This window comes from Myxine glutinosa, chromosome 12 (genome assembly GCF_964187855.1).
Source record: "Myxine glutinosa chromosome 12, kmMyxGlut1.1, whole genome shotgun sequence".
In the NCBI taxonomy this organism is placed as follows: Eukaryota; Metazoa; Chordata; class Myxini; order Myxiniformes; family Myxinidae; genus Myxine; species Myxine glutinosa.
In genome coordinates this window covers 93,735,753-93,760,850 of record NC_136272.1, presented here as the reverse complement: position 1 = coordinate 93,760,850, position 25,098 = coordinate 93,735,753, and the positions used below count along the sequence as shown (strand labels likewise).

Sequence of the window (25,098 nt, the reverse complement as noted above, 5' to 3'; positions counted from 1 at the left end):
CAGAATATAACATTTAATTGAAATCAAGTTGTTCCTCGATAATAAACTGACATTTGTGGACAGACAGACAAACAGATAAAGTGAACCAACTGCTGAACCTCACTTTTCACTTCGCACACAAGGTAACTACCAGCATTGCAGTAACATCACCAGTGAGTACTTTTCCATGTACTTTTCCTTGTAGAAGTCAATGGTACATACACCATTGGTGCCGATTATTAATTAGTATCTCATTTGTTTATTTATTTATTCCGTGACAAGCAGAATACTTCATTGTCCAGATGCTTATACTTTCCCTGTGAGGTGATCGGGCAGGAGGTTCAAAATTCCTCTCGTTTTTGTGAATGTAATATATCGATGGCCACCACTTCTGGAAATAACATTCATTTGGCTTAAATCCCACAAAAATGATTAATCCCAACGACATGCTGGTGCTGCTCAGTCTCATAACTCACATCTGCATTTGCAAAGGGGGCAGCCTTTGGTGCTGGTTATGTAGCCTGAGGGGCAGTGCTTCGAGCAGGTCATGGCCGGACATTTGAGGCAGCGGCATTTATCACATCCATGTCTGTTTCTCCTGTGATTAGAACAGGTCACAGGAAAAGAAAGGGCGAAAGAACATGTCTGAGATCGGATGATATATTTACTGCTCAGACCTTGGTGATCTTGGCCCTCAGTGAATGCTAATAAAACACAGCGATAATGTAAACCTCCACACTTTTACATCACCTGTAAAGTAAAACTACATTGATTGTTTAAAACAAAAAGAAAAATCACATCTACATTTTGTAGACAAAAATAAATAGATATAGAGGCTCATATTGTAGACTGCCCAGTATACATTTAGGCCCCAGACTAGTCGGTTGTTTTTGTTGCATTCTACCTTTTAAGATATTACACCATCAGGGTACCCCGATTTAGAATAGGTAAATAACTCCAAGGGCCTCTCACTTTCACCTCTCACTCTCAGAATAAATGAAGCTAACTCCAAGGGCATCTCACTCACTCACCGCAGGCAGGTTGGTGGTCTTTCCGTCTTCTACCGACTCCTCTCTGGCCTTGCCCCCCCAGCTCTCTCTGGGCTCTGTCCCGTAAATATTCCTACAGGTCGCACAAGATCTGCCTGCAACCCTCTTATGGTTAAACTGCCAAAATCAAGACTTTCTGCTCACCTTCACTCCTTCATTCCTCTTTTCTCCCACCTCTGGAACAAACTCCCTCACTCTCTTCAATCCCACTCCACCCTCCAAGTCTTTAAAACAGCTGTTCACCACCATCTCTTATCTTCCCCCATCCGAAACCTTGATCTTTTCTACCCCCGCTAATTTCACCCCAATTCCACTTTTTTGAAATACCAACTTCTGTCCAGGAAGTCCTTGGTGTCCTTGTGTTTTATACTTCTCCCTCCCCCCCCCCCCCTTCCCATGCCTCCTCCCCCCGGGCCCTCTCCCTTCCACACATCTCCCTGCTCTCGGATGTTGTGTTTGTGTGCTTCCCCTTCTCTCCCCATCTTGTCTTCCGCTCCCTCTTTTTGGGTATTTTGTTTGTCTGGTTGATTTGTTTGTGAAGTAAATGTTAGCTCTTTCACGAGCCTCGATTCAGTATACAAAAAAAAAAAAAAAAAAAAAGGTACACCGTATCCCTGCGCATCGTAAGAGGCGACCAAGGGTTGGTGTCAGGAAGGGCATCCGGCTATAAAAACATTGCCTCAAACAGGGAACCATGATTGTCATGGGGCCCGCAAGGCTAACCCTCGCCCTAGCGGGGAAAAATGGCCTTAAAACGATCATTCATTCATTCATTCTACCTTTTAACATAATATAAGGCATTTATGAACGTGTCCACCACCTGACCGCATTCACACCTGTCATTCAAATATATGTTAACAAAGTACAATTATTCATTGGAACATACATAGGAACGATAGTAGAGTATAAAAACTGCCCACATCTTCTAGTCTCTTTGTGTAGAGGTTTTTATTTTATTTTTACAGTTTATCTAGACTTGTATGCAGGAAGAAAGCGATTGAAAACCAAAAGAACAAGAAAACGTCATGCGGAGCACGATACTTGCAAAATCCCCTCCCCCCCTCCCCCAAAAAAGTTTCCATTGATACAGCAAATTGTCCATTTCATGAAGATTAAAATTTACGATCTTGATCAAAGCTCGGGTCAACAGGATGAAAAGTGACTATTTTTCAGATGAAAAATAATGATTTTAGAAGTTTGACCTTAAGTTGACCTTTGACCTTTTGACCTCAAAAATAGTTGGTTTCCCAATTCAGTGAGGCAATACACAAATGCTGTTCTATTTTCAAGTCATTCGGATGAAAATTGATGGTTTTTCAGATGTACAGTGATGATTGTGGAAGTTTGACCTTGAGTTGACCTTTGACCTTTTGACCTCAAAAAAGTATGTTTCCCAATTTAGTGATTCAATATACAAATGCTATTCAATTTTCAGGTCAATTTGATTTAAAATGGTGATTTTAGAAATTTGACCTCCAGATGACCTTTGACCTCAAAATCAATAGGGTTCTTAATTGGGACGACCTATACAACTTGGTAAAGTTTTGTGACGATCGGTTTTGAATTGTGACCTGTAGGCCGGTAACAAACAGACAGACAGAACCACAAACGCAGCCGACCACTATACTTGAAAAATCTTCGATTTTTCAAGTAATAAAAATTGACTTTCTATCGTCAGCCATGGTGTTTTGTACTTGCTAGCCATCCAAAAGCATTGGTGTTAAAATAAGGAAACGTCGATGGGATTTTGCAGAAATATCCGACGACGGTTGTGACGAGGATAAATACAGGCCGGAATATGTCCCGCCTTCATCTGGGACTGCAGCGAAAACAAAGGCGCCATTGAATGCTTACTCTCCCATTAGAGACTTACACAAAGCCATGGAGGCAGCGTTTGGAGCAAACTAGAGGCCGACACTTTTTGGACCGCTTGCGGCACCGACAGACCTCGCAGCCATGGGGGCCAAATCGTCGACCATGAGGGCAGACCAATGAACAGCCAGACACGATTTGTGTGCAAAACTCCTTCCCTGCACACGCAAACGTGAATTATGTGCATCGTAAATTAGAATCCATTTAATAGCACTTATGCAGGTGGGGGAGGGAGTGCAGGTAAACTGAGAAAAAATAAATAAATAAAAGGAAGGTATGGTTGGAAAATTGAGAAGGGATGGGGTGGTGGAGGGAGTGCAATGGGGGAAGGGGGTTTTGAAAGGAGGAGAGAAAAAAAAGTGAGGGCATTCCAGAGGTTACGGGTTCAAATGTGGCTGAAAGCGTCGGAATTAAGGATTTGGATTCAAAGACTTAGGGATCCCAAGGCATTCCCAGGAGAATTGCCATGTCGCCATTGCAATGTAAGTTAAAAACCCAGCCAGCTCACAAGTGACAGTTGTGTAGGATGCAATGTGCCTGCCCTAACTGGTCTGGTGTACACCCACACTTTGTGGTCGATTCTTAAATGCTTCAGATGAACTTGGAATAGGTGAATGCTACTTGTGAAAGGCAGTGTGCCATATTGATCCCCTAAATAGAATAACCCAAAAAAACAGATGTTTGATCAAAATTGTGGGTAAAAGTGTAGACAAAAGAAGTGAAGGAGGAAATCAGAGACCTTCGCAGGTGTTTGATGGCATACACACACGTCAATATTCAACGTACGTTTCTGGCAGGTGCATTTTCGGCAGCCATCAGCGTCCAGTGGAAATCCATAGGGACAGTCGGACGTGGTCAGGTTGCAGGGAGCGGTGACACAGGTGTCTGCCATCACTGTGAAATTGGAGGCTCCTGCAGAACCACCGGTATATTCAGCATTACTGCTATAGTCGTACCATCACATACTGTTTTAAGACGTGGGGCAACCGGAGGGCTTCACAAGGAACCTCAACGCAGGAGAAGGCCATTAAGTTGGCCCATCAAGCCTGTGCAATCGTGTCAACATCTTAATGCTCGACTTTTAAAACGATACGTGTTGCTTCCTTGCATTACACTCAGCATTTAAAAGGATACAGCATGGACAAACAACCATGGGTTGCCAATACTAGCACAGCCTTTGATGAGCCGAATGGCCTCCTCTCGAGCCGACTATGCTTGCAGGGCAACATATTATTGTTGTTATAATTATTATTATTATAAAGATATTATCTGACTTTACTGCCACTACCCATGCATGGAGACCATTCCATGATGCGTTCACCACTCTAGGAGTTATATACATTAACTTTATCAAATGACAAAATAAGGTAAGTCATGTGACTCATAATGCAATATAATTAAATATGCAATATTTCAGGTGTGCTACCATTACTACAATTGCTTATGAATGATCGTTTCAAGGCCATTTTTCCCCACTAGAGCAGGGGTTAGCCTTGCAGGCCCCATGACAATCATGGTTCCCCTTTTTTTTGAGGCAATGTTTTTATGGCCGGATGCCCTTCCTGACACCAACCCTTGGTCGCCTCTTCCGATGTGCAGGGATACGGTGTACCTATTCTAAATCGGGGTACACACCGGGATCATTCATCCCAGCAAGCTGGTACTCAATTTGCCGACCTCGGAAGGATGGAAGGCTGGGTCAACCCCCGTGGCGTTAATTCAGCGATCGACCGGGATTTGAACTCAGGATCTTACGATCCCAAGCCTGCACCCTAACCGCTAAAGCCAACACCAGGCTGTGGGTAAAGTGTATGAATTGCTTAGTAATCAACAAATTGGTAATTACTACAACTATGCAACAATTAGCAATATTAAAAAAAAATAACAATACTTCAGCATATCATAGATCGGAGACAGACATAGGATTCACTTCTAATTGCTTCCATTCTAATGTAGAAAGTCCAGTCCCCTTCAACTGTTTTAAAAGCCCATTGTGGTTGCTAAATAACTTAAATCAATCAACAATTAGTGATTAGAATGAGCTCTTTATTTAAAAGTTTGTAGCTATAGTACGTTTTTAATCTAAACACGGCAAAAGTTATAAAATAAGCAAAAGCGGTGTTTGCTATCATTGCCTAGCAACCAGTTCCGGTTTCAGCTCCATTGTCTACCAGCAGTGAGCAGACAGAGTCTGCACCGGCCGATTCTTATTCACAGATATTTCCGTTTACGGACAATTTCCGACAGTTTTGTGATTTTCCTGTGATATTGGCTTCGAGTTCACTGGTACTGGTTTGAGTACCAGTTCACTGGTAATTCCCTGCTTGTCGTTAAAGGCGGCAAAAAGGGTTGGCGTCAGGAAGGGCATCCGGCCGTAAAACATTGCTTCAAAAAGGGGACCGAAAAACAACAACAACCACAGTTCCCGAAAAAGGCCAACCCCCGCTTGCGGGGAAAAATGGCCTCTAAAGGTGTTTTTTTTTTTTTTTTTAATTGGCTTCGAGTTGCAGCAGTATGTAAAATTTCATCTTTCTGTGCCACTTTGAAGGTAGTAAACATTTATATCAGTGCATCCCCTGTTTATTTGTCTGTCAGTCAATCAGTCAGTCAGTGGTTAGAAAGAGTGTCACATAATACATGGAGTTGGAGGTGAAAAAGTCCAATGTATGATTGATTGAGGGTGATTCAAATTTGACCTGGACTCTTATAATACGTTTTCACAGAATTGGTATAATCGATTCCCACAATTTTTTTTTTTTTTTTTGTAGACTGAATCGAGGCTCGTGAAAGAGCTAACATTTACTTCACAAACAAATCAACCAGACAAACAAAATATATAAAAAGAGGGAGCAGAAAACAAGATGGGGAGAGAAGGGGAAGCACACAAACACAACATTTGAGAGCAGGGAGATGTGTGGAAGGGAGAGGGCTTGGGGGGAGGAGGCGTGGGAAGGGGGGGGGGGGGAGGGAGAAGTATAACACACAAGGACACCAAGGACTTCCAGGACAGAAGTTGGTATTTCAAAAAAGTGGAATTGGGGTGAAATTAGCGGGGGTAGAAAAGATCAAGGTTTTGGATGGGGGAAGATAAGAGATGGTGGTGAACAGCTGTTTTAAAGACCTGGAGGGTGGAGTGGGATTGAAGAGAGTGAGGGAGTTTGTTCCAGAGGTGGGAGAAAAGAGGAATGAAGGAGTGAAGGTGAGCAGAAAGTCTTGATTTTGGCAGTTTGACCATAAGAGGGTTGCAGGCAGATCTTGTGCGACCTGTAGGAATATTTGCGGGACAGAGCCCAGAGAGAGCTGGGGGGGGGGCAAGGCCAGAGAGGAGTCGGTAGAAGACGGAAAGACCACCAACCTGCCTGCGGTGAGTGAGTGAGAGGCCCTTGGAGTTAGCTTCATCACGGGAGATTCCAATGATTCTGAATGCTTTGGTTTCAACAGCGTGAAGACGAGCTAGGTGTGAGGCAGGAGCACCAGCCCAGAGGGGAGAGCAGTATTCCATTGAGCTGCGGATGAAAGCCTTGTATGTGATGAGGAGCTCAGGTGTGCCAAGGAAGGACTTCGCACGACGGAGGATGCCCAGTCGGCGACTGGCTTTGGAGGCCAGATTTGAAATGTGGTTTTCCCAGGAAAGATCATGGCAGATAGTGAGACCCATAAGCTTGAGTGACAGAACTTCTTGGAGAGGATTATTCAGAAAGTGGATGGGAGGGTTGTCCAGTCGGTCTTTTCGGAGAGATATCGTAAGAGTGTGAGATTTGTCAGGATTGAAAGACATGTTCCACTTGTTTGCCCAGTCTGTGATTTTGTCCAGGTCTGCAGAGAGTGAGGAGGCTGCAGACTGCCGATCTGAGGGATGAAGAATGGAGCGACAGAGAGTAGAGTCATCAGCAAAGAGATACAGAGGATTTTCAAGAGAGTCAGAGAGATCATTGATGAAGACCAGAAAAAGCACAGGGCCCAGAACACTGCCTTGTGGAACTCCAGCCTGAACAGGAAGAGGAGATGAGAGAAACCCATTCAGGGCCACACGTTGACTACGACTAGAGAGGAAGTCTGCCAGCCATGCGTGGAGATTTCCATGGATACCAAAAGAGGAGAGTTTGGTGAGCAGAGCGGGGTGCCAGACCGTATCGAAGGCACGTGATATGTCAAGGGAGACTGCTCTAATTTCCTGTTTGGCTTTGAGGACCTCCATCCATTGTTGAGAAAGCAGAAGCAGCATGTCCAGAGTAGAGTGTCCAGGTCTGAAACCAAATTGATGATCAGAGATCAAGCCATTGGAGAAGAGGAAAGATTTCATATCTGAAGCAATGATGGATTCCATGACTTTGCTGATAATTGGGAGAAGGCTGATTGGTCTGTAGTTGCTGGGATCTGTTTTTACACCTTTTTTGTGCAAAGCGGTGATGTTGGCAGATTTACAAGCAGATGGAAGATGACCTTGAGCAAAAGAGAGGGTGAAGAGAACAGAGAGAGGGAGTGAAAGAGCGGAAAACAGGATTTTAGGACCCGTGGGCTGATGCCGTCAGGTCCAGTTGCAGAATCCGAGTCGAGGGTTGACAGAAACTTTTCCACCTTGTCAGGAGGAAAGGACACAGAGTCCAGGAGCAGCTGGGTACGACTGGGTACGGTGGGTACAGAGAGGGATGGGTTTGGGACACAAGATTTAGAGGCAAACACAGAGTTGAGGCATTCAGCTTTTTCACGTGCGGAGTCAGCCGTGTGGCCATTTGAGGTGAGGGAGGGGATGGAGGGGTAACAAACACCAGAAACAGATTTGACCAGACGCCACCAGGATTTGGAAGAGGGAGACAGATCGGTCCTGAGAATCCTGAGAGAATCTGAGAATTCGGTCTGAGAATTCGGAGATTCGGTCCTGAGAATGGAGAGATATTGTTTCCTGGCTCTCCTGAGGGTGGACACACACTTGTTTCGGGCTTTGTGAAAGGAAATGAGATTTCCTTCCGTTGGATTTGCTTTCCAGGAGACGAAAGCAAGTTGTTTCTGGGCAATAGCCTCACCACAAGATTCCGTGTACCATGGACGGGAGGAAGGGTATGACAATAGAAGATGAGATGGGATAAATCTGTGCATGAGAGAGAGCAGTTTGCTTTAGAAGAATTCCCAGGAAGAATTTATGTCAGAGGCAGTAGAGATGGGAGACCAGTCCAGATGATTGATGGCTGCTTGAAGACCGTGCCAGTTGGCCTGAGTGAAATGCTAGACTCGCCGACGCTGAGGAGGCTCTCTGAGAATGGTCAGAGAGATGTCCACTTTAACAAGCACTTGATCAGAAGAGCCGATTGGAGCAGAAGAAGAGCAGCAGACATTTTCAGGGAAGTTAGTCATAACCAAGTCCAGAAGAGAAGATGCTCCGTTGACTGAAATCCGGGTCGGGAAATTGACAGATTGTGTCAGTCCCAGTGAGTCACAGAAGTCCTTTGCTGAAGAGCCATGGCTGGTGAGAGAGGTACCCACACCCAGCCAACTGGCATGGTGACAGTTGAAATCACCACATATGAGGAAGAGAGAGTTGGGATGGGTAGATAGAAGGTGGTCCATATTCTCAGACAGCGAGATGTAGATGGAGTCATCACTGTTTGGTGGACGGTACAACACACATATGAACAAAAGGTGGGAGCGAAGGGGAAGCCGTAGCCAAAGGTATTCCTGGGGGTGAGGTGGAGAGAGGGCAGTGCAGGGCGAGTGAGGAAGAGTTTTTTTATAAAGATAGCAACCCCACCTCCAGGACGAGGCTCAGGTCTATCATACCGGAGGAGGGAGTAACCTGGGAGAGATACCAAGGAATCAGAGACATCATGAAGGAGGAAAGTTTCTGTTAAGCAGATCACGTCTGGTTTGTCAGAAGCAACCTGTATGGAGAGATCAGACAAGTTTGAGCGAAGGCCCCGGATGTTTGAGGTCCATACTGTTAAGGAAGAGGAAGGGGGAGCATCGGATACAGAACAGGGGGGGGGGGGGGGGGGAGTGGTAGGGTAAGGGTAAGATGTAAGGTAAAATGTGGAAGAGGAGGAAGAGGTAGGGAGAGTTGTTGAAGGTGTGTCGGAGATTACAGAATAGCTTGGAGAAAGGGAAGAATGGGGCAGACAAAAGGTTTGATGGTGATTGGGAGAGGCGCAGTGAGGTGTTATTTGACGAGGGGGAAGAGCGAGGCAGAAGGTTGAGGGAGATGAAGGTGAAAGTTGGAAGGGGGAAGAAGCGGGGAGGACGCTTTGAGGAGGAGGGGTGAGAGGGGAGTCTCGGAGGGGAGGAGCGAGGGAGAGTCTCGGAGGGGAGGGGTGTGGGGGGAGATTTGAAAGGAATGGGTGATTGGGAAGATTTGGAGGGGAGGGGCAAGGGGGAAGATTTGAAAGAGATGGGTGATGGGGATGATTTGGAGGGGAGGGGCAAGGGGGTAGATTTCGAGGGGAGGGGTGATGGGAAATGGGATTTTGGGGTGATGGGATTTTGAAAAATGTACGATTAATGGGAAACAAACATTTATTGCAAAATGAGTTTCTTGAGACATTCGAGTCAAAAATACGTTTGAGGACGCTGGAGGGAGGATGGAGTGCTGGAGAGTTTAGGGAATGAATGAAAGATGCACTATAAGAGATGGAATTTTTTTTTGGAATGAATGATTTGGTGAGCAAGTCGAAAGCATCCTTTTATAGAAGAAGAAGAAAAAGGTGTTATAGAATATGGCCGAATACAGGTCTTCAGGGGTCAGATGAGACATTTTTTTAACAACGTGCTCACGTGATCACAAACAACGTGGTCGAAGAACGAACGAACAAATAAATAAGAACGAATAAACGAATAAGAACAGAAGGAAATTTTTTTTTTGTTTTTTTTTGAGATTTTAAAACAAGGAAGTATGGGATGAAAAGACAGTGAAAAACAGAGACCGGAAAGTAATTGCAGCGTGATCGGAGAACCGCTGAGACAAAAAAACAAAGCCTCAAGCCAGTACAAGGTCGGACACGGTAGCCTAGTACTACACTTAGGCCTCAGAATACGCGATAAGAAATACCGACGATTCTGTACACAGGTATGAAAAACCAACGCCAAGAATACTATTAAAGACACCCCAATAGGTACATACACCGAGAGAAAGATACAGTATCGACCAAAACACAATTGTGAAAAGTTACTTAACTTCGAAAGCGAGCGCGCATGGAACAGCTTTGAAGAGACGATACCTCCAATCTTGCGCATGCGCAGAACATGCGCATGAGTTTCACGTATTGAAAATGAGTTTCACGAACATGCGCATACAATACATATCACGTATTGCTGCTTAATACGTGATATGCAAATCAATATGGCGGCATTCGGAATCACAAAGAGTGTGGAACATTGATTAGCTGTGAAATTTCTGGTTCAAGTGGAGCATCAAACCCTTTTTTCAGATTTACAAATATTAAATATTTTCCTGACCAATGTGCCTCCTGTTTGTCATTCTTAAGGGAAGAGCAGCTTCCCTTTCAAGACTTTTCACTAATACAGACGCTTGATGGAGCATAAAGCTACCCTGGTCCTTTTGAGGAGCATTTAATGGGAAAAGGCGGATTTCTTCAGGGTTGCTTATATGACAAAGGCAGGTCGAACGAGCTTAGCGCTATCGTGGGACACAGCAAGCCCCAAGGAGTTGCAAATGAACCATTTTCCTTTTGCCCAAACCATGGTCTCTGTCCCCCGAGGATCATCGATCGACGCTTTGAGCACAGCAGAAGCGATGTGGCCGAGGAAGGCTGCATCGCTCTTCATGCATCATTTTCTCCAGACATCGATCACTCTTTATTTTTCTTTCCTATTTAACTTCTCAGTCTGTCTGCAGTCATTCTTTCTTAACAGCTTGTTTGTCCTTTACAAAAGTCTTGTGCCTGTGTGAATTCCAGTTGGCCTTTTTCCACATTCCCATCTAAACCCATGGCTTATAATTGGGGGATCTCAGGCTCAATATGTTCCATGTATTTGTGCATCGTGTGATAATTTCTGTGTAATTTAGGTCAAAGTATACTGATGTCTACTGATGTCCTTGTCCACTCATGCATGTGATTTATGTACAAACTCCATTGAGAGCTTTAGATCTATGTTAAAACGGTGTTTGTCGAGCTCAAGCGGGATGAATCCCAAACCAGTCATATGCGTGGTTGTGCATTTGTTTAGTGTAAGAGGGAATCTATTTATTACATATGCACAAGGAGTGCGGTGGCTTAAATGAGAAAATGAAAATTGAGAAAAGGACGAGCGAGGATTTATAGGAGAGAGGAAGTAGATAAGGGACATGTGGGAGTAATGGGGAGAAAAGGGAAAGAAGTTTAGGAGGAGACCATGGGTTAGGCATAAGGAAAATGGTTCATTTGGGACTCGTGGGGCTTTCTGTGTCGCACGATAGCACCGAGCTCGTCCGACCTGCCTTTGTCATGTAAGAAATCCGCCTTTTCCCATTAAATGATCCTCAAAAGGACCGTCAAGCATCTGTATTAGTGAAACGTCTTCAACGGGAAGCTTTTCTTCCCTTAAGAGGACTGAACAACAAACAGGAGGCACATTGGTAGGGTAAAATAATTATACAGTTCAACCTTCCTTTTATAATTTGTTTGATTTATTTCAATGTAAATTATTTCTTGTAAATTATTTAATTCTGGATAAAATTTATGCAATGGTGGTTCAAACCTGATCTGGACTTTTATCACCAACCTTGAGCAGGCAATCTGATATCAATCACATTATGCAGTCAATCTTTATGAATGTGAAAAGGCACAAATGCTCCATGTTAATCAGAAATTTCATAGCTTTTCAAATTTCACATTAGAAAGGATTAAGAGATTGGGCATGCACTCTCTGGATTATCAACGCAAGAGAGGAGACATGATCCAGGTCTTCAACAGTTTAAACGGCTACGACAATATATCTCAAGAACATTGATTTGTAAAGGCATGGGAGCAACACACGAGAGGTCACAAATGGAAGTATTTTAAGAAGAGAAATAGGCAAAACATCAGAAAAAGGATTATTTCGTCAAAATATCATCACTGATTGGAATGGTCTTCCACAACACGTCGTCGGGGCCCCAACAGTGAATTAAGGCCTTTAAGACTCTTTTAGACCGTGACTGGACATTCAGGCAGACCAGCTTGCATTGACTCTCCCACATGAATGATCAAAAGTATAAATTTCACAAAGAACAGAAGAATCTACAGGATCAACCTGTTTCCAGATATGCAGGGTGTTTCAAAAAGATTGATACAACTTTGACTTCCTGCTATTTATTTTGTTTTTTGACCAATACCGTTTTCCTTTTCAGAGTTTGGTGGTGTGTGTTATCGTGGTATTTGTTCTCTAGGATTTCTAGCTCCGTAGCTCAACTATGCTATTGACAGTGGAGCAGAAGACAAAAGTGGTGGCTCTGTGGTATGAGACGAAATCATATGTGGACACCTGACGGAGGTTCTGCCGGGAATACGACCTCAGAACACGTGATGTACCCACAAATGGTGCCATTCAACGTATTGTGAAACATTTTGAGCACAAGGGTACAGTGTACAACCAGAGCAAGGGCAACAGTGGCAGGCTAGCATCAGTAACCAAGAGCCAATAAAACATTGACGCCATGCGGGATTCTGCAGTGGACAGTCCCAAGAAGTCCCACCGCCGGTGCTCCCAGGAGCTGGGCATCAAACCAACATCAGTCTGGCGTATCCTCACGAAGGAACTGAAGCTTTCCCCATACATAATCTCTATTAGGCATAAACTGAGTCAATATGGCATGAGAAGGAGACTTGATATGTGCAATTGGCTCAGCGACAGGATGGAGTGGCTCAGTCCTGATGTGGCTCAGTGATGAAGCCCATTTCCACTTGAACGGTGCCATCAACAACCACAACAATATTTTCTGGGGTGCAGAACCACCTGAGACCTACAGGAAAGTTGGACACAACTTTGGAGTCAGGATCAATGCCTGTCTGAACCGCAGAAGGGCACACATAGAGAATGTAAATTACAGGGATTTGCGTGAATGCCAATTTCAGACCTTGGGTTCTCACGAACTCTAGCAGTGACGTACTGCAATAGCAATCAGTGATAGAAAATACCATGTCATAAGCTTTCAAGAAATGTTTGGTACACGTTCCTGAGATTTCTGTTTCTTTGTAAATCAACGTTTAAAGTTGTATCATTCTTTTTGAAACACCCTGTATTCCTGTATTAAATGTTCCGTACTCTTTGTGATCTCGGTCACCACAATCTTGACATTCATCTCACGTATAAAGCAGGACACACCTGATTATAGTTATTGATTACCGACACTGAAAGACAAATTCCGTTGAAAAAGTGTTAATGTGGAAGCAGTACTCTGGCACCAGACTCAGTAGTTTAAGGTTTATAGAGCATATGCTCTGAGTCTGGGTAAAGGAAGGGAAAGGTGTGGGCATGCATGAGTGGGGGAGAAAGTTGCTTCAAAACTCAGCTATATTTGCATACGTAATAAACACATGACCAAGTAACAGTGTCACAAATGATAACATTTTATTACCCCACGCACGCGAAGTAAAAACCGGGGTTAAAACAATTAGTTCATGTACATCCGTCCATCTGTCCGTATTATCAGTTTATGATCGAGGAACAACTTTTTTTAAATCGAATGTTATATTTTGAACACGAATCGAACATGAATAGGAAGACAAGTTTGCCGTTTTACCGTACTTTGGCTCTAATTCATCCCGACCGCACATACATAGAGATGAGTTAGATAATTCTTTTACTCTGTTGGCCTAATATAAGTGGAAAATCATTCCAAACAAGAAACTTACTGTTTTTAAGGATGCCATAAATGTCACAAACAACAGGCACGAAGAACTAATGTAACGTTGCTCGCGAGATCTCGGAGACGGTGGCAGGGATTTTCGAAGCTCCACACGGTCTCCACGTTTTTCGAAGTTAAGTCTGTTCACAATTGTATTTTGTCGAAACTGTATTTATCTTTCGGTGTGTGAAGTTATTGTGTGCAACTTTGGTTGTTTCTCGGTGTTTATCTTTCATAAATTGATCGTCTGTTTGCCGCGTCGCGAGCAAGGCCTTTGCCGCGTCGCGAACGATTTGAAATCGAAGTTAAGTGATTGTTCCCATTTGTATTTTCGTTAAAACTGTATTTATTTATGGTGTTGTACGTATATTGTGTCCCGACGAAGATTTTTCGGTGCAAATCTTTCATACCTGTATTGAAAATCGTGTAAATTCGTGTCGTGTCTTGAGGCCTTGTACACTGTACAACCTTGAGGCTTTGTTTTTCTCTCAGCGGTCCGTCGTTTGTGATCCAATAACTTTCGTTCTCTGTATTCCCAGTCTTTTCACCCATAGCCTACTTCCTTGTGTAAATCTCAACTAAAAAAAAAAACAAAAAAAACATTTCCTTCTCTGTTCTCATTCGTTTATTCATTCTTATTCGTTCGTTCGTTCTTTGACCACGTGTTTCTCCCCCATTTCCCCAGATAGTTTTCACTGTTATTAACCTTCAATGTTTACACTTTCCCCTCAAGTTATGTATTCCGTCATATATTATAACACCTTTTTCTTCTTCTTCTTCTTTAAAAGGCTGCTTTCGAATTGCTCACCAAATCAATTCATCCCCAAAAAAATATCCATCTCCTATAGTGCCTTTTTTCTACATTCCCTAAACTCTCCTGCACTCCATCCTCCATCCAGCGTCCTTAAACGTATTTTTAACTCGAAGGTCACAAGAAACTCATTTTGCAATAAATGTTCGTTTCCCATAAATCGTACACTTTCTAAAATCCAATCTCACCCCTCCCTCCTAAACTACCCCCTCACCCCTCCCCGCCAAGACTCCCCCTCGCCCCTCCCCTCCTAGACTCCTCCCTCACCCCTCCCCTCCAAATCTCCCCCATATCCCATCCCTTTCAAATCCCTCCCCTTGTGTCTTCCCTCCCAAACTCCCCCCTCGCCCCTCCCCTTCAAATCTCCCCACCCTCATTGCTTCTCAATTTCCCCCCTCTCACTCCCCCTCCTCAAAGCGTCCTCCCCGCTTCTTCCCCCTTCCAACTCTCACCTCCACCTCCCCCAACCTTCTGCCTCGCTCTTCCCCCTCCTCAAATAACACCTCATTGTGCCTCACCCAATCACCATCAAACCTTTTGTCCGCCCCATCCTTCCCTTTCTCCGAGCTATTCTGAAATCTCTGACACACCTTCAACAGCTCTCCCTACCTCTTCCACCTCTTCCACATCTTACCCTACCCCTCCTCCCCCCTGTTCTGTATCTGATGCTCCCCCTTCCTCTTCATTAACGGTATGGACCTCAAACATCCGGGGCCTTCGTTCAAACTGATCTGATCTCTCCATACAGGTTGCTTCTGTCAAACCAGACGTGATCTGCTTAACAGAAACTTTCCTCCTTTATGATGTCTCTGATTCCTTAGTATCTCTCCCGGGCTACTCCCTCCTCCGGTATGATAGACCTGAGCCTCGTCCTGGAGGCGGGGTTGCTATCTTTATCAAAAACTCTCTTCCTCACTCGCCCTGCACTGCACTCTCTCCACCTCACCCCCAGGAATACCTCTGGCTACGGCTTCCCCTTCGCTCCCACCTCTTGTTCATATGTGTGTTGTACCGTCCACCAAACAGTGATGACTCAATCTACATCTCGCTGTCTGATAATATGGACCAACTTCTATCTACTCATCCCAACTCTCTCTTCCTCATATGTGGTGATTTCAACTGTCATCATGCCAGTTGGCTGGGTGTGGGTACCTCTCTCACCAGCCATGGCTCCTCAGCAAAGGACTTCTGCGACTCACTGGGACTGACACAATCTGTCAATTTCCCGACCCGGATCTCAGTCAACGGAACATCTTCTCTTCTGGACTTGGTTATGACTAACTTCCCTGAAAATGTCTGCTGCTCTTCTTCTGCTCCAATCGGATCATCTGATCATGTCCTTGTTAAAGTGGACATCTCTCTGACCATCCTTAGGGAGCCTGCTCAGCGTCGACGAGTCTGGCATTTCACTCAGGCCAACTGGCACGGTCTTCAAGCAGCCATCAATCATCTGGACTGGTCTCCCATCTCTACCACCTCTGACATCAACTCATCCTGGGAATTCTTCCAAAGTAAATTGCTCTCTCTCATGCACAGATTTATCCCATCTCGTCTTCAGTTGTCATACCCTTCCTCCCGTCCATGGTACACGGAATCTTGTGGTGAGGCTGTTGCCCAGAAACAACTTGCCTTCGTCTCCTGGAAAGCAAATCCAACGGAAGGAAATCTCATTTCCTTTCACAAAGCCCGAAACAAGTGTGTGTCCACCCTCAGGAGAGCCAGGAAACAATATCTCTCCGTTCTCAAGACCGAACTCTCTTATCTGTCTCCCTCTTCCAAATCCTGGTGGCGTCTGGTCAAATCTGTTTCTGGTGTTTGTTCCCCCTCCATCCCCTCCCTTACCTCAAACGGCTACACAGCTGACTCCGCACGTGAAAAAGCTGAATGCCTCAACTCTGTGTTTGCCTCTAAATCTTGTGTCCCAAACCCATCCCTCTCTGTACCCACCATACCCAGTCGTACCCTGCTGCTCCTGGACTCCGTGTCCTTTCCTCCTGACAAGGTGGAAAAGTTTCTGTCAACCCTCGACTCTGATTCTGCAACTGGACCCGACGGCATCAGCCCACGGGTCCTAAAATCCTGCTCTGCCGCTCTATCTCACCCAATATCTGTTCTCTTCACCCTCTCTTTTGCTCAAGGTCAACTGCCATCTGCTTGGAAATCAGCCAACATCACCGCTTTGCACAAAAAAGGTGCAAAAACAGATCCTAGCAACTACAGACCAATCAGCCTTCTCCCAATTATCAGCAAAGTCATGGAATCCATCATTGCTTCGGATATGAAATCTTTCCTCTTCTCCAATGGCTTGATCTCTGATCATCAATTTGGTTTCAGACCAGGTCACTCTACTCTGGACATGCTGCTTCTGCTGTCTCAACAATGGATGGAGGTCCTCAATGCCAAACAGGAAATTAGAGCTGTCTCCCTCGACATATCACGTGCCTTCGACACGGTCTGGCACCCTGCTCTGCTCACCAAACTCTCCTCCTTTGGTATCCATGGAAATCTCCACGCATGGCTGGCGGACTTCCTCTCTAGTCGTCGTCAACGTGTGGCCCTGAATGGGTTTATCTCATCTCCTCTTCCTGTTCAGGCTGGAGTTCCCCAAGGCAGTGTTCTGGGCCCCGTGCTTTTTCTGGTCTTCATCAATGATCTCTCTGACTCTCTTGAAAATCCTCTCTATCTCTTTGCTGATGACTCCACTCTCTGCCGCTCCATTCCTCTTCCCTCAGATCGGCAGTCTGCAGCCTCCTCACTCTCTGAAGACTTGGACAAAATCACAGACTGGTCAAACAAGTGGAACACGTCTTTCAATCCTGACAAATCTCACACTCTTACGATGTCTCTCCGAAAAGATCGACTGGACAACCCTCCCATCTACTTTCTCAACAATCCTCTCCAAGAAGTTCTGTCGCTCAAGCTTTTGGGTCTCACTATCTGCCATGATCTTTCTTGGGAAAACCACATTTCCAAGCTGGCCTCCAAAGCCAGTCGCCGACTGGGCATCCTCCGTCGTGCGAAGTCCTTCCTCGGCACACCTGAGCTCCTCACCACATACAAGGCTTTCATCCGCAGCTCAATGGAATACTGTTCTCCCCTATGGGCCGGTGCTCCTGCCTCACACCTAGCTCGGCTTCACGCTGTTGAAACCAAAGCTTTCAGAATTATTGGAATCTCCCGCGATGAAGCTATCTCTGAGGGCCTTTCACTCACTCACCGCAGGCAGGTAGGTGGTCTTTCTGTCTTCTACCGTCTCCTCTCCGGCCTTGCACCCCCAGCTCTCTCTGTGCTCTGTCCCCCAAATATTCCTACAGGTCGCACAAGATCTGCCAGCAACCCTCTGATGGTTAAACTGCCGAAATCTCGGCTCTCTGCTCACCTTCACTCTTTCATTCCTCTTTTCTCCCGCGTCTGGAACAAACTCCCTCACTCCCTTCAATCCCACTCCTCCCTCCAGGTCTTTAAAACAGCTGTTCACCACCATCTCTTATCTTCCCCCATCCAAAACCTTGATCTTTTCTACCCCCGCTAATTCACCTCAGATGCAGCTTGTTTGAAATTCCAACTTCTTTCCTGGAAGTCCTGGCAGTGTCCATATGTTTTATACCTCTCCCACCGCCCCCATGCCCCCCCCCCCCAAAGCCCTCGCCCTCTCTCAGATCTCTCGATGTCTCCATGTCTCTCGGTCCCTGCTCTCAAATGTTGTGTTTGTGTCCTTCCCCCTCTCTCCCCATCTTGTCTACCGCTCCCGATGTTATATGTTTTATGTGTCGGTTTGTCTTTCTGTGTGATTAATGTTCGCTCTTTCACGAGCCTCGATCTTGTATACAAAAAAAAACAACCAAAAAAAAAACAAAAAAAAAAACAACGTGTTAGATCGGGTGATGTAATAGACTCTGGGTGGTAGAATGCTCGATTAATTTATAAATATGCCTTTAAACCTCTTTACAACAACAACAACAACAACATGCATTATAAGGCCATTTTCCCTGCTAGAGCGGGGGTTAGCTTTGCGGTCCCCATGACAATCTTCTCCATTTTGCCCTATTTTCTGCATCTCTCCTTGTTAACCCCCTTGCCCGCATTTGTTCTTCCACCATCTTTAGCCAAGTTTTTCTCGGTCTTCCCCGTCCTCTACTTCCTTCTACATTAATTTCCATCACTCTTCTCAACCAGTCACTTTTATCCTTCCTCAACACATGACCAAACCATCTCAACCTGTTCCTCTTCACAGCATCAATCACAGGCAATATTCCCATCATCTTTCGCAATTCATCATTTGTCTTCCTCTCTCTCAACGACACTCCGCGCATCCATCGAACCATTCGCATTGTTTTTTTTTTGTATTTTTTTTTTTTGTATACTGAATCGAAGCTCGTGAAAGAGCTAACATTTATTTCACAAACAAATCAACCAGACAAACAAAATATATAAAAAGAGGGAGTGGAAGACAAGATGGGGAGAGAAGGGGAAGCACACAACCACAACATTTGAGAGCAGGGAGAAGTGTGGGAGGGAGAGGATAAGAGATGGTGGTGAACAGCTGTTTTAAAGACCTGGAGGGTGGAGTGGGATTGAAGAGAGTGAGGGAGTTTGTTCCAGAGGTGGGAGAAAAGAGGAATGAAGGAGTGAAGGTGAGCAGAAAGTCTTGATTTTGGCAGTTTAACCATAAGAGGGTTGCAGGCAGATCTTGTGCGACCTGTAGGAATATTTGGGGGACAGAGCCCAGAGAGAGCTGGGGGGGGCAAGGCCAGAGGAGTCGGTAGAAGACGGAAAGACCACCAACCTGCCTGCGGTGAGTGAGTGAAAGGCCTTTGGAGTTAGCTTCATCGCGGGAGATTCCAATGATTCTGAACGCTTTGGTTTCAACAGCGTGAAGACGAGCTAGGTGTGAGGCAGGAGCACCAGACCAGAGGGGAGAGCGGTATTCCATAGAGCTGCGGATGAAAGCCTTGTATTTGGTGAGGAGCTCAGGTGTGCCAAGGAAGGACATCGCACGACGGAGGATGCCCAGTCGGCGACTGGCTTTGGAGGCCAGATTTGAAATGTGGTTTTCCCAGGAAAGATCATGGCAAATAGTGAGACCCAAAAGCTTGAGTGACAGAACTTCTTGGAGAGGATTATTCAGAAAGTGCTCTGCTCTCCCCTCTACTGCTCTCCCCTCTGAATACTGCTCTCCCCTCTGGGCTGGTGCTCCTGCCTCACACCTAGCTCGTCTTCACACTGTTGAAACCAAAGCGTTCAGAATCATTGGAATCTCCCGCGATGAAGCTAACTCCAAGGGCCTTTCACTCACTCACCACAGGCAGGTTGGTGGTCTTTCCGTCTTCTACCGACTCCTCTCTGGCCTTGCCCCCCCCAGCTCTCTCTGGGCTCTGTCCCCCAAATATTCCTACAGGTCGCACAAGATCTGCCTGCAACCCTCTTATGGTTAAACTGCCAAAATCAAGACTCTCTGCTCACCTTCACTCCTTCATTCCTCTTTTCTCCCGCCTCTGGAACAAACTCCCTCACTCTCTTCAATCCCACTCCACCCTCCAGGTCTTTAAAACAGCTGTTCACCACCATCTCTTATCTTCCCCCATCCAAAACCTTGATATTTTCTACCCCCGCTAATTTCACCCCAAATCCACTTTTTTGAAATACCAACTTCTGTCCTGGAAGTCCTTGGTGTCCTTGTGTTTTATACTTCTCCCACACCCTCCCCCCCCCCTTCCCACGCCTCCTCCCCCCAAGCCCTCTCCCTCCCATACATCTCCCTGCTCTCAAATGTTGTGTTTGTGTGCTTCCCCTTCTCTCCCCATCTTGTCTTCTGCTCCCTCTTTTCATATATTTTGTTTGTCTGGTTGATTTGTTTGTGAAATAAATGTTAGCTCTTTCACGAGCCTCGATTCAGTATACAAAAAACAAAAAACAAAAAACAAAAAAGTGGATGGGAGGGTTGTCCAGTCGGTCTTTTCGGAGAGACATCGTAAGAGTGTGAGATTTATCAGGATTTCCACCCTTTCCAGCCTTCGTTGCTGCTTTACGTTCATTACCCATGTCTCGCTCCCATAAATCATAACACTTCTCACACATGCAGCATACACCTTTCCCTTCAGCTTCAGCGACACTCTCCTCCTCATCAGCACGCCACTCAGTTCCCGAAACTTCTTCCATGCACATCTCACTCGAGCAACCGTTGCCGAGTCTGATCCACCTTCTCCATTCAGCATGTCTCCGAGGTAGCAAAATGTTTTCACACCTTCCAGCTTCATGCCGTCTCCAAGATCCAACTCAACATTTCCTCCATCTGCAGCTCCCTCTGTGCACACCTTACACTTGAATGTAGCTGCCACACTGGTAAATGACCCTCTCAGACTACTACATTTTTGATGAACCCACTCAGCGCACATTGTACATTGAATGGAGTTCACTCTTCCTGCACACAGCACACGGCCACTTCCCAGTTCTTTCCACCTCACCACATGCTTTACCACTTGCCATCACCTTTGTCTTTCCGATATTCACCTTCAGACATTTTGTCTCCATACATTCCTTCCACTTGTTCATCTTTTCCTTCAGTCCATCCATACTTTCCGCAATCAACACCAGATCATCTGCATACAACAACTCCCACGGTAAACTCTCCTTTACGTTCTGAGCCAGCACCTCCATCACAGCTACAAATAGTAGTGGACTTAGTACCGACCCCTGATGCACTCCCACCTTCACCTCAAACTCACCACTGTTTCCGTCCTTCGTCCTTACAGCTGTGCGCGCTCTTTTGTACATTGCCATCACTACTCTGAACAACCATTCCTCCACTCCTAACTTCCTCAATGCCAATGTCAATACTTTGCGTGGAACCCTATCGAATGCTTTCTCCAGATCAACAAACCCAAAAAACAACTTCTTCCTCTTCTCCATGTACTTCTCCTGCAACTGCCTCACAATGAAAAGTGCGTCTGTCGTTCCTCTTCCTGGCATAAATCCAAACTGCATTTCGTCGATCTTCACTTTCTTCCTTATCCTCCTCTCCAACACCCTTTCCAATACCTTCATTCCATGCTCCAATAACTTTATCGCTCGGTACGAGCCATACTCCAGAGGGTCACCTTTCCCCTTGTATAGAGGGACGAGGGTACTCAGTTCCCAATTCACTGGAATGCGGCCTTCTTTCACCACCAGATTACAGATCTATGTCATTCTCTTCACACCCCAACTTCCTGCTGCCTTCAACATATCTCCCACAACTCCCGTCGGCCCTCCCGCTTTTCCACTCTTCATTGCTTTTATCGCTTCCTCAACTTCCTTCTCAGTTATCTTCTCTGCCGGTCCTAAAACTGGGTTACTCTCTATGTTGCCATCCCATTCATTCTCTGTATTCAACAGCATTTCCATATATCTTTTCCATCTTCCTTTAATTCCATCTGGGTCGACAACGATTTGTCCCACTTCATCCTTCAAGCAACTCACCCCCATCACATCACACCTCTCTTTCGCTATGTGCTTTGCAATCCTGAATACTGCTTTCTGACCCTCTTCTGAATCCAAGCGTTCTCCAAACATTTTCCTACATGCCTCCTGTGCCTTTGCTGCCTCTTTCTTTGCAGCCTTCCTGGCTGCCTTATAACTTTTAAACCTCTTTACACCTTTATTTAAATTGATTAATATACTTGAAGACTATATAACACAAATCGCCTTCATAATAGTTCAAGGAACCATGTTATATATCGATATATAGCATGTGAAGTTATGGCATGTGAGAGAGTGCAGTGTCTGGGTGAAGAAGAGGCCACCTATATACTGTAGCTATGTATGATGCAAATTGATGCTGCATTATATGGTAATTAATAAAGCCTCCATCTCCTAAACTGTGACTCAATGTTGTCTTATTACAGTGTATAAGGGTGACGTTTAATATTGCTTCAGTAGTGCTAAACTTCCGGATTTTAAAAATGATCTTCAAATCATTATGTTATTTAGATTGAAGTATATACTTGAACACTGAGCAGGGTATCGTGTTCTACAAACCCTCATGTCTTAACATAACCTATTTTATACAAGTGAATAAAAAAATTTATGCTAAATTAAAAAGGCAATGTAGGGATGACAAACTACAGTCTATAAAGGTCCTAAACAAGATAGGGATGTTGGTTTCGAGAGTAGCTAACAGTATTGCCATCACATAACAATCCCTACATCACTGCCTCCAGACTATTATTGTCTTGGGTAGGCCTAGCTAGAAGTATGAGAAGCTCTTATATTTCATTTCTGCATAAGTATAAAAAAAAACAAAAAAAAAACCACCTTGAGAGGCCATTTTTCCCCGCAAGCGGGGGTTGGCCTTTTTCGGGAACCGTGGTAGTTGTTGTTTTTCGGTCCCCTTTTTGAAGCAATGTTTTACGGCCGGATGCCCTTCCTGACGCCAACCCTTTTTGCCGCCTTTAACGACAAGCAGGGAATTACCAGTGAACTGGTACTCAATTAGCCGACCTCGGAAGGATGACAGGCTGAGTCAACCCCCCTGGCGTTAATTCAGCGATCGACCGGGTTTCGAACCCAGGATCCTAAGCTGACACCCTAGCCGCTAGCCCAACACCAGGGTTCTGCATAAGTATAAGAAGCTCCTATATAATTTCAGGGACTTCTTGCAGCTTCAGTTATCTTTCCTACTTTTATTTTTTTTTATCAACTTAGAGTAACCAATCACAAATGCAGATAATTATAGAATGCTGTTATTAGAGATGTCCATGCAGTTTGTAAGAAGTTGGTGATCATGTACTGATATTATAACATTGTACTCAGGCTGCTAATTTGTACAGTCTCAGTATGTGGCTACACTACAAGAGTAATCAAGTACTGTTGTAAACAGTGAAGCGTTTGTAGAAGCTTGAAGCAGTAATTGATGAAGTGTAAATGAGGCAGTGATGTAGGGATTGTTATGTGATGGCAATACTGTTAGCTCCTCTCCAAACCAACATCATCCCTATCTTGTTTAGGACCTTTTTGACTGTAGTTTGTCATCCCTACATTGCCTTTTTAATTTAGCATAAATTTTTTTATTCACTTGTTTCTGTAATTTTTTTACAATGTGGAATAACACAATGGTATGGTACTCAGAGGTTACCCAATCTTGGAGCAAAAGTGCCAAGATATCAGCAATGTCAAACACTGCACACGTGTTCCTATATTGTCTTACGTAACCCTGACTGTATCTTACAGCTCTGTCTTATTGCTCCTTTCTCAAAGAGAAATGTCCACATCCAGCCTCAGGCCACACAAGGACCTGCACTTAGAAATGCCCAAAACAACTTTTGTGGTTTGAAGGTTTCCCTCTAACCTTTGGGGTGGTGAAAGAGGGGTGGGGTGGAGCCTCTCAAGGAATTTATGCATGGCCGGACATGAAAGACACTCTCGTGGTTTTTACTGTTTTGCTTACTTGAAGTGTCAATAAAACTTATTATATACTCGAACTGCAAATGTCCTCGATATACGACTATGAGAGCACGAAAAGATACTCCAACCATTGTTTTGTATCAGTGGATGGGGCCGAATTTTTTTTATCTGCATCATCCCGACATTAGTACATCGAGTCGAGAGTGCCAACGCACTCTCTGATAATAGTTTTGTAAAATTAACTTCAACTCGAACTACCACTTTAAAACTGCTGGCATAGTCTAGTAGGAAGACTAGGTCCCCCTGCACCCCCCGGAGATATACTTCTAATCAGTGTTTCTAGATTGGAAAAAATGTGTAGAAAATGACTAGCTATGGCCCCAAGCTGAAAAAATGTCCCACATACCATTTTTATGCAAATTACTGCTGCAAATTTTATGCAAAATTATGCAAATTTTATGCAAATTTTTGATGAGGAGTAGAGTTGAGGGGTCTTTGAGGGCTTCATCGAGGTGCTCTCGGTTGCAAGACTGGGTCATTCTGAGAAGCACAGCAGGGTCAGAGATCATGATGTTCTCCTCCTCAGTGAATCTCTCCATCAACAGCCTCTCCATTGCCTCACACACTGTTTTGAGGCAAAAGAGGGACTTTGCGTAGGCCTTTCCACTGAGAACACCTTTGAGAGATCCACTTGTTACTAGTTGTGCCTCAAAGAGAATCTCTGCATATCCAGAACCACGCATCTTGTGTCCAGTGAGCATCCCGATGTAGTTCATGGATGTGTGGAAGGGTCCAATCGTTACTACATGACTAGCAAATTCATTTGGCCAGCGCCAGATGATGGGAAGGGCTTTCATGCAGACACCCAGATCAAATGTATTCAGGACCCATCTCTGACCCACCTCAGCAGTTGCTGCCTCGGAACGCTTCAGTAGCTCACGAACAACTGCGTTGTCTGTGATCGGTCTGTGCCTGGTGCCTGCATGGCATGGCAATGGCCTGCAGCCTGTGCCTGGGCTAGGGGGTTTCACCTCTGCAACTGGTTCTCCCCCACCCAGCAAATCAACAGTCGACTACTGCACGCCTATCCACCAACCGATCACAGACAACGCAGTTGTTCGTGAGCTACTGAAGCGTTCCGAGGCAGCAACTGCTGAGGTGGGTCAGAGATGGGTCCTGAATACATTTGATCT

At 45.1% G+C, this 25,098-nt stretch overlaps 1 protein-coding gene across 1 annotated transcript in view; it reads right to left on the bottom strand.

Annotated features, from left to right (window-relative positions):
• The window catches only part of LOC137437207 (cysteine-rich motor neuron 1 protein-like), a 74,380-nt gene that overhangs the window by 16,964 nt on the left and 32,318 nt on the right, over positions 1-25,098 (bottom strand). The window contains exons 5-7 of the mRNA XM_078766091.1: positions 3,687-3,812; positions 2,902-3,058; positions 456-577 (exon numbers count right to left, since the gene is read on the bottom strand). Of these exons, the coding sequence (XP_078622217.1) occupies positions 456-577; positions 2,902-3,058; positions 3,687-3,812 (405 nt within the window). The remainder of the gene's footprint in view (positions 1-455; positions 578-2,901; positions 3,059-3,686; positions 3,813-25,098) is intronic.